Here is a 10504-nt window from a genome sequence, read left to right on the forward strand (position 1 = left end):
TTTTTTTGTTTTTTTTTTGAGACAGGGTCTCACTATGTAGTTGAGACTGACCTGGAACTCACTGTGTAGCCCAGGCTGGTCTTGAACTCACAGCCATCCTCCTGCCTCAGCCTCCAGAGTGCTGGGATGACAGGTGTGCGCTACCACGCCCAGTTTAAATATGCTTATTAATGAATAGACCTTAACAATTAAGCTAAAATAGTCACTCATATTCAAAGTGATGATGTGAAATCAATGTCTCCCTTTAAATGGACTTTAAATTATCAAAGTAAATCATACTTAGTATGTTTTTTTAATTAAGTGAAGTTTTGGTATTCTAATTCTTTAAAGAATACGATAATATGGCATCTTTATAGCTCGGTAAACTTGAAAGCCCATTTTATCATTGTGGTGCATTACTGAAAAGGATGATGCAACTGGGAATTTAGTTGCTTAATTACATTCATTTTCTCAATCACTCTGTTTTCCGAGGAAACCATTTCAGGGAAAGAAGCATGAATTGGGAAATGTGTTCAGATCGACTGCTGTGTCTCTTTGTTTCTAGATAACCAGCAAAAGCAAGGAGTCCATCTGGGAGTTCATCAAGAGTCTTCTGGACGCCTGGTCAGGATGGGTAGTGATGCTGCTCATCGGGCTGCTGGCGGGTATGTGGTAGGGTATGCAGTACTCCTGGGCAAAGCTGGGAGGCTAGGATCCCAAACAGCTGCTGTTTGGGAGGATCTTTGGAATATGAAGCATTTATCTTCTACTTGCCATGCAAGGGTTTATTACTTGAAATATCTAAGAGCAAAATACACAGCCATATATTTAGCCTAAAATCTATCATCAAGCCCAAAGCATAGGCTCCTAGTGAGCTATAATTACACAGCTGGTCAGCCCTTCCACATGGTAGGTGCTACGGTTTTTTACCACAGTGGATTTTCCTGAAAATATACCTTTTATATTACCTTATACTTGTTTATGTAGAAGTCAACAAAGTATGGAAAAAATTGATCTCCAATCAGGAAGCACCACATGAAATTTCAGGAGTAGCCCTGGAAACCCACAAAATAGATTGTGAACATCCCGTGGCCCTCAAAATAATGCTAGACACTCACCCACAGAATTTAGGGTGGGCCCAAGGGAAATACCTTCATTTCCTACCTTGTTCTGACTCAGAGCCTCTTTGTCCTTTTATATTCCTGGTGCCATGTTTGTAAACAGTAGATATTTCCAGAGTAAGCACATCAGTATTTGGAGTAAAAGCCTGTCCTTTAAAAAAAATGTACCAGCTCTTTTTAGAGACAGATCCCTGAAACTAATCTAAGGCAGGCAGAACACTAATGGAACAGATAAGATTTTGTGATTGCAGACGATTTTGATTCCTGGGAGAGCTTTCATGTATTCTAGAGATAACTGTGGAAGGGGTTTGGTTACCAGGGAAGAACTCCTCCTGCAGTGTCTACCTCTGCATTCCATAAAGAGCCAAGAGGCTTGCCTGGGGCAGGAGGGCAGAGTCTCTTCCCACTAGTCAGTGGCTGGTTGTGCTCTTCTCCAGTTCTGTTCTTCCTCCTCACTGTCTCCAGTGTAAGACTGCAGCCATCAGGGAGGGAACTGGACTTGGTAGATGCAGTGTTCTGCCATCAATTTCGCATGACTGTTTGTGTGCATCGTTATTCTTCGTTCCTAGGAAGGAGAGATAATGGAGGGGGGAGCGAAGAAACTAATAAGAGATGTTCTGGAGTCTTGCCGGAAAAAACAGCACAGCTTAGATTTATTGACTAATCTAGGGGCCCTATTGGGCTATCTTTAACGCAGCCAGTCTCACTTGCAACCTAATTTCCATCGTTCCTTTCAGGAGGAATCATTTGGGGAATTAAAAAGATTCTCTTGCCCAGGCTTCAATAAAACAGCATTGAATAAAGCCCCATTCCTTCCTTTCCATGATTCGAAAGTGCAGCCAAGGGTGAGAATCACAGTGGAGGCAGATTCCCTGGACACAGCAGATGAATACAACAGGGCAAGAAATGGGAAGACACTGAAAACCAAAGTGGCTTAACAGTTCTTTGGAAGGCAGCTATGCTCACCACTATACCACCAACGCCGCACTTAAATGTTCTTTTGATCTGGACGCACCTTGAAAGGAAATCAGCTCCCCTTCCTTGCTGATCTAGTGGTGGAGAGGATCATGCATCACACTGCCTGGCCAGTCCTTCCCTCAGGGCCCCTTGACCATCTTATTTGTACCCTCTCTGATGGAGCCATCTAGCAGCTTCTGAATAGAATGTTTATCAAGAACTATCACTGGGTGTCACTGTTGCGCCACAGAAGAAAGCTGAGGGCCAACCACAGAACTAGAATTAGCAAGGAAGACTGGATATGAAAAGTGATGAATGAAAGAAAAAGGATGGAATTTTGGGCAATCTTTGAGTCTTGCCACTGAATATCTGTGGGCCCCTCCATCACCTTCTGCAGGCCTTTGTTCAAATATTTTCCATTTGAAGCTTTCTCTGGTCTCTAAAAGCACATTCCTTCCTCTCTGAGCCTGTCCTCCTCACCCACTGTTTGTATTTGTGTATGTAACAGCTTTATTGAACTGTAACTCACATAACACATGACTTACTCATTTAAGTGTACAATGCAGTGGTTTCTAGGGTATTCATAGGAGTTGTGCAACCATCACCGTGATCAATTTTAGAAGAGTTTTATCACCTCTAAAAGAGCCTCTGCACCCTTTAGCTATCAAGTGCCAGCCTCGCCTCCAGCCCAAGACTACCTCACACATCTACTTTCTGTTTCTATAGATTTGGTTAGTCGGAACATTTTATATAAATGTGGTGTTTGTATTGTAGCATGTCAGCACTTCATTCCTTTTTATTGTAAAATATTTTTTATTGTAAACCCTATTTTGTTGATCCTTTCATCTGTCGATGCATAATTGGGTTGGTTCCACTTTTTGGCTACATCGAACAATGCGATCATGAACATTTGTATACAGGTCTTTTGTGGATGAATGTTTTCATTTTTCTTGGACATACAATAACTGTTTAACTTTTTGAGAAGCTTCTAGATTGTTTTCTGAATTGGCTACTTCATTAGAGTGCTGTATTTTCTCTCTAGCACTTATTGCCTTCTAACAGAGCCCCTAATTTATTTACTAAGTTTGGTTAGCATCCCCTCCCTGTACAATGTACAGTTCTATGAAGTCAAGGACTTGGGGCTGCTTTGCTCACTTCTGTGTCCACAGGACATGGACCAGTAACTGGCACACAGTAAATAGGTGTTTATTAAATAGCTCCTGAGCAAATGAATAGATCTGAGTTTTCTGAGTTTTCATTTATTTGCATACTGCCCTCACTCACCGTGGATATATAGTTCTAATCATGTACCTGACATGGATGCGACATGGACAGGGCAGATAGAATCTGTGGCACACCAGGTCTGGCTGCCTGGCCTGATCCCCACTGTGGTACGAAAACTAATCAACAAAGCGTTTCCCCCTACCACTTATAAACTGCTGAAAGTACAAACACGTGTGTGTGCACACACACAAATATACATATTTCTAGCCAATCATGATACCACCATGTATGAGGTATGGTATTGGGGAAAGAACAGGCAGCTACAACCATCATGGGAAGCCCACCTAACTCAGACTTGTGAAATTAGGGAAGACTTCCCAAAAGAGGTGATGGAGATGCCGGACTCTGGAACACGAGTAGGAGATTGCCCAGTGAAGGAGGGCAGTGCTTGCCAGTGTGCACAGGGGACCTAGTATGTTCCAGGAACATAGAGTGGGCATAGCATAGAAAAGGTGGAACTGGAGAGTTAAGAGGGGTCAGCCATCAGGGACAAAGACGTGCTGAGGATTTGGGTGCTCTCCCAAGAACGGGGAAACCATGGCATGGTTTTCTGTAAATAAATGATGCTGGTGGCAAGGATCAGAGTGGCATTTCTGGAATCCTGTCTGACCACAGTACGTAGAAGCCATTATACAGGAGAAAGGTTGGGGCAGGCAGATGAAGAGGAAGCTCTTTCAGCAGCCTAGCCAAAAATGATTCCAAAACGATGGTCAGGATGGCAACAGAGGCTGTGGGAAGGAGGGCAGTGGAGCAACTCAAGAGAGATTTCCAAGGTGGACTTGCAAAGCTGTGGCGATTGTTCAGGGAGCACTTCACTAGGCTTGCAGCTGGCACACATCCTTGGATGGAGGACTCTGCTCAGCTAGTCAGAGCTGAGGTGGGGAAGGAGATGCTGGAGTTGAGCACTGGACGCAGTGAATTGGAGCCGAGATATCCAGTGACCCAAGAGGCACTTAGATTTGTGTCTTATGACAATTCTTGGTCACTGATTTTGTCTCTTTGTGGCTCTATTAAAAAGGCTTGTGAGAGTGAGTCTAGCAGAATGGTCGTGATGAATTAGTGGTGTCTGACATGGGCATGTCAAAAGGTTGTGAAGGTGAATCCAAAAGACTGTCACAGTTGATTGGTTGCGTTTGCAGTGGGCATTGAGGCTGGTAGCTGGGCTGTGTAGTTATTCATATCCTTCTTTTTGCTAGTGGTGCACATTTGTAGATAAGTAGCAAACAGAAGGACACAAATAGGGTTGGTGAGGTTGAGAGCACAGTATACAAAGAGAAAATGGTTTAGGGTTAAGCTTTGAGGAACACCTTTTAGGGGGTGGACAGTGGAGTAGGAATGATCAGGAGAGACAGAGGAAACCAGGAGAGTTTAATGATGTGGAAGTCAAAGGAAGAGGTGTTTCCAGAAGGAGAGTGACCAGCAGTGTCTAATGCTGATGGGAGGCTTGAAACTGGGGATGGCAAAGTTTTTCTGTAAAAGGCCAGTTGAGTAAATATTTGCACCTTTGTTAGCCATGCAGGTCTTTTCTCAACCATTCAGTGTTGCACTGTAGCATGAAAGTAGCCGTGGTCAGTGCAGAACTGAATGGTAGAGTTGTGCTCCAATAAAAACAGGCAGAGGGCCGGATTTGCCCTATGGAATGTGGCTTGCAGATAATTTCCCAGAAAATGACTTCTGAGCACACAGGCCCTTGCTCTTAGCTACGTGGAGTTCTCTTGATGGAGGGAGGGGAAGTGAGCTTGCGAAGGAAAGAGATAGGATGGCCCCTGGTGGTGGTGGTGGGAGGAGTGGAGAGGGCTTGTATTGTTTTAAATGCTGATGGGAATGAGCAATCACAGAGGGAGGGGTTGAAGATACAGGAGGGAGGGGGAATTGTAAGAACAAAGGACCTGAGCAGAGGAGGAGATCCAGGCTGAAGAAGGGAAGGGTCCTTGTGACAGCTACCAACTGCAGAGGGGAAAGAATGCTAAGGTGAATGTGTTGGTGATGATGCAGGATGACTACTGATTACAGATTATAGAAAAATTGAGCCTGAAAACATGCCCTGCCTTCGTAACAGGCTACAACAGCTGGTTCTCGAAGACACACGGAGTTTCCTGTGGCCCACTCAACTATGCTTTCTCTTTTTTCCCACTTCTTCTAGCCTTTAAATTTTTGTTTTTGTTTTTACAGATGCCCAAAGCCTTTATGTATAATTTTAAAAGTTCAGAATGTTCTAATGAAGAAGGTTTCCTCAAGTACAGTACCCATTTGGTGGCAAAGCTTTGCTCATTTAGAACCTGAGGCTGTGAGTGTTCCTGTGCCTCCATTTAGTCCACGTCATCATGTTTTCTTGAGAAACATCACTATGTGTGACCTCAGGGTCCTGCTTCAGCAGCCAGAAGGGGTTCTGTCCTTCACGGTACATTTTCCTATTTCAAACACCTGGAAAGGGAGGAATGACCAAAGGCCCTCAGCTCCAGTGGCTTGAGAGAAGAGGGTAATGCTTATATTTCCCTTATCTGATTTAAGCCACTGAACTCTTCTTGCTCCCATCGAGCTGGACACTGCCATGCCCACACTGTAAATATCCACGTGACTTGCGAGTGAATAAAAGAAGCTTCCCATGTTGGCTGCAGCCCCCTGGCATGCTCGCAAGTCCTGGTAGCTGCTGGGTGCCTGTGGCGCCTTGTGCTGGGGATTTTTTATCTGCAAACTGCATTCATCTGAGGGCTTCGATTTTTCTTTTAGGCACCTTGGCTGGTGTCATCGATCTTGCTGTTGACTGGATGACCGATCTGAAGGAGGGTGTCTGCCTGTCTGCCTTCTGGTACAGCCATGAGCAGTGCTGCTGGACGTCCAATGAAACCACTTTTGAGGACAGGGACAAGTGTCCTTTGTGGCAGAAGTGGTCGGAACTGCTGGTGAATCAGTCAGAGGTGGGCATCTGCATAGGGTCTTGGCTGGGGTTCTCTGCTGGTTTGCAGTCCTGGAGCACCTGTGGTGCCACCTCTATGAGTACTCCCTGGCTTAACACTAGTGTGTCTTGTTTGCTCCAGCTCTGATGCTGCTACTCATACTTCAGGTGGAAAGGCTCCCCTGCTGTTGCATGTGTACCACATGCACATGGTATTGTCATAAGCCTTGTGTTTGGCGATTTCTTACTAAAGGTGGTTTCTTGATCATGCTGAGGAACCAGAGTTGCTTTTATACCTTCTAATTAAGGAGAAATATGTTATTTATATGATCCTTCCATTAATGTGTACAAGTCAGTGGTTGTACAATCTAAGTTTAGAACACTTTCATCCCCTCCCCTTGAAAACAACCACACCCATTAGCGGTCACTCCCTTGTCCTCCCAACATGCCAGCCCCAGGCAACCATGTATCTACCTTGTCTCTATAGATTTGCTGCTTCTGGATATTTTGCATAAATGGAATCATGTAATGTGGACTTTGTTTCCTTTAGCGTATTTTCCAGTTCCTTCATGTTGTACGTAGCATGAATCAGTATTTCCTTCCTTTTCATGGCTGGATAAACTTCCATTCTATGGATAGGCCACATTTTATTTATCTGCCCATCAGCTGATGAACATGAGTTGCTTCCACTTTTTGACTGTTTCGAATGATGTTGCTATGGACATTTGTGTACAAGCTATTTTTCTGGGCATATATTTTGTTTCTCTTGGGTGTAAATGGAACTGTGGGGTCAAATGGGAACTCTGAGTTTAACCTTTTGAGGAGATGCCGAAATGTTTTCCAGAGCAGATGCACCATTTTACGTTCCCACTAGCCGTGTGTATGAAGGTTCTAATTTGTTCTCCTTCTCGTCAACCCTCATTAGTATCTGTTTTTTATTAAAACAGTGCTAGCGAGTATGAAGTGACATCTCACTGGTTGCAGTCACCATCTCCCCATTGCATTTTCTGATCACATTAGAGAAGATGTTCCTAGGACTCCTATGAAGACAATGTCTCCTATACAGAGAATACAGTGGTGACCTATAGATCTAGTGCATCCTTCATGGCAATTAAAGCTTCAAATCTTTATAGAAATCTTGGCTCGGGAAAGGGTTAACTTCTATCTGAATTTAGTGGTTACCCAGTGGTTAGTGTCATGGATGGATCAGAAAGCCAGGCAAGGAAAGCTAGGTGACTAAGCTTCAGATTAAGGGTAATGGGAAGACTGTTCTCGCTAGAACTGTGCTTGGAAGATCTATGTAATCTATTTATATATCTCTTTTCTCCCCCACATTTTTTTCTGACTGATGTACCACAGCTGAAGACATTTGGAATGCATCTCACTATTTTGCTAAACCTCAGTGGAATTAAAAATGTGTTCCTTCACATCAGAGAAGTAGATCAGGATCTTGAAATCTCACAGTGCTGTCCATTACTTCCAAAAAGAAATTCTCTACTTGGGCTGATGGGAATGGGCAAGCTGAATTGGCTGGATGCCATATTTTATTTCTTCTCTCCTACTTGCAATATGTGTTTTTTTTGCGGGGGGGATATGGTCATTTATCTTTTCAACTGGTTTTGAGATTTATACTTCTATTCAAAGCATTAGTGTTTCCAAGAGTGAGAAGTTATGTTTAGTCTCCAAAAAAAGTACATATCGAACTGGGTAGAAGGTATTCCTCAGCCCAATTTTTCTCCATGTAGGGTGTAAATATGTATGTGTTTGCAGCACTATCTCCAGGAATGTGTTTTTACATTTAATAAGCACACATGTGGCTCGGCCATGGCCTGGCTTGTAGGTGATCTTCCCTCCCCTCCTTGACTAATCCAGATGGCCGTAAGAAGCTGAGGCCTAGAGAAATGAGGTCTTCACTCAGCAGATCAGGTCCTTGACCTGGAAGACCCTAGACTGTGTGTTTGGTTCAGGAAACACATTCTCCACAGATCAGACCATTTGGAGTAAATGACTCAGTGAATTATCCAGAAGGAGACAATGAAGCATTCCCCTTACTAGTGCCTCTCAGATGTCTGTGTGTGTCCGAATCTCCTGGAGGGCCTGCTGAAACACTGAGCTGTGTCTCAGCCTGCAGTGTCTGATTCAGCAGGTCTGGGGTGGGGCTGATGGTATCTGTGTCTAACAGGTGATGCTGATGCTGCTGAACCACAGACCACACTTGAGGAGCCAGACACTTGAGGAGCCAGGCTCTAAAGCACAGTTCCAATGCTGCTTTGTTGGTGGTGAGGTTGCTTGCTGTGGTGCGGGTGTGGCCGTAATGCAAGCCAAGGATGACCAACCCCCCACCCACCGCAGACAACACAAACCAAATCTTCCAGAGTCTTGGGGGCAGAGTTTTCTGCGTCACACCTTTCATTAACTCTAGTGCAAGTGGTGATTATACATCCCACCCCCGCCCCGCCCTGCATCATCCAGGGTTTTCATTACTGCTCAGATTCACCTGGTAGAAGGTCTGTGTAAACAGCTGCTGGTGGAAGACCCAGTGCTGTGCTGTTTGTGTGTAGTGACTGTATCAATAGCAACAGCTGATAAAATCCACACTGGTCTCTTTGTTTATGCAGGGCAGGGACAAACCTGCTCAATCCCATCAAAGCTTTGCTTTTCTGGTGGAGGGGTGGGATTGGTTATGTTGTTTGGGTCTGCAGTGGCTCATATTTTCTTCCTTGTTTTGTGTTTCTTGTTTAGGGTGCCAGCGCTTACATTCTGAATTACTTAATGTACATCCTGTGGGCATTGCTGTTTGCCTTTTTGGCCGTCTCACTGGTGCGCGTATTTGCACCATATGCCTGTGGCTCTGGTATACCAGAGGTGAGTTGTGGTTGAATTTCTTCTGTACCAATAATACAAATAGTAAATACTTCCATAGTATTGTTGTGCCAAGCCCAGTTCCAAGCATTTGGTATCTGTTAATTAATTTGATCTTCACAGTGAGGTTTTGAGGTGAGCTGCTATTAGTCTTCATTTAATAGTTGAGGAAACTAAAGCACAGACAGGTTAAGGAACTTGCCCAAGGTCACCAAGCTGGTAAGCTTCAAGTTGAACCCAGAAGTCTGACTGCGGGATTAGTATGCTGTATTCAAGATTTTTGCCCTGTTGCGTCTCAGATGATTAAACCGCTGTCTTTGGAAACCAGGCTTAACTCTTAAAGCCTGTGGAATAAGAATTCATTAACCACCCACATAAATGTGGCACTGCAATAACTCATAAGTGCATCTATGATGTAATGTGAACAAAGTCAACAGTGGAGGATTGTTGCTGAGAAAGTTTACTGGTGACCAGACTCCTTTGCCACATTTTGTAGGTAATAGTGATCTTTAACAGATTAATTCCACTTCTGGTACATGCACTAAAAATGGACCCCTGTGGATTTAGAGTTCTTGTAAATAAGTTTCAGCACTTTCATGTAACCAGCGTCTGAGGGAAGTGACCTCATCAACCTAGAGGGATGCCTGAGACTGAATTTCAACCTGGGAGAACCTATGGGCACAATAATGATAACTTTTTTTTTTTTTTTTTGGTATCGGGGGATTGAACTCGGGTCCTTGTGCTTGCAAGGCAGGCAGCGGAACCACTGAGCTAAATCCCCAGCCCAGCACAATAATGATAATCGAGCTGATTCTCGAAAAGGCCCAGACAACACAAATTTTAGCTGGAAGTCAGGATAAAAGTGTTTGTATTTTCACTCCACTCAATGCAGTTCAGTTCTCCTTTGGGTCAGGGCTGCGTCAGCACTCATAGGCAGTGGAGAGAGTGAGTGTGAGGATGGAGTTACGGGCCGATTATGGCAATAGATTGACACCCTTTTTGGTGCTTTCTGGCAATGACCCTGGTCCAGGCAGTGCACAAAGAGGGATGGAATAATTAGAAGATGGACACAGGAAATATTCTACTTGGTCTTATTTCAGGAAAGTTATTATATCATGCTGAATTTTTGATGGTTTATGTTAACATACTGTTTCAGGAACCCCTAGAACAAGCTATATCACCGTCCTGTTTCCTAAGTACAGACAGTCCTGCTAGGATGGGCCATGTGCACTCTAAAATATCACCATGCTCTGCAAAATGGCACAGTAAGACTCACATGGCTAGTGGGCAAAATGGACTAGGGAATACAATGCTCAAAAACTTCCTCAGTGAAAGGGCCGGGGATTTAGCTCAGTGGTGCTGCTGCTTGCCTCGCAAGTGCAAGGTCCCAAGTTTGATCCCCAGT

The 10504-nt window shown here is 44.2% G+C and overlaps 1 protein-coding gene across 8 annotated transcripts in view; it reads left to right on the forward strand.

The window, feature by feature from the left end:
• The window catches only part of Clcn4 (chloride voltage-gated channel 4), a 90227-nt gene that overhangs the window by 25278 nt on the left and 54445 nt on the right, over positions 1-10504 (forward strand). For all 8 annotated transcript variants that reach the window (XR_778339.3, XR_778335.2, XR_778340.3 and 5 more), the window contains exons 3-5: positions 545-644; positions 6072-6259; positions 8980-9102. Coding sequence is in view for 2 of the 8 variants with exons in the window: in XM_033760081.1 (XP_033615972.1) it covers positions 545-644; positions 6072-6259; positions 8980-9102 (411 nt within the window). In the remaining 6 variants the exon portion in view is untranslated. The remainder of the gene's footprint in view (positions 1-544; positions 645-6071; positions 6260-8979; positions 9103-10504) is intronic.

Source organism: Fukomys damarensis, unplaced genomic scaffold (assembly GCF_012274545.1).
Source record: "Fukomys damarensis isolate Sample0158 unplaced genomic scaffold, DMR_v1.0_HiC HiC_scaffold_39, whole genome shotgun sequence".
Classification (NCBI taxonomy): Eukaryota; Metazoa; Chordata; class Mammalia; order Rodentia; family Bathyergidae; genus Fukomys; species Fukomys damarensis.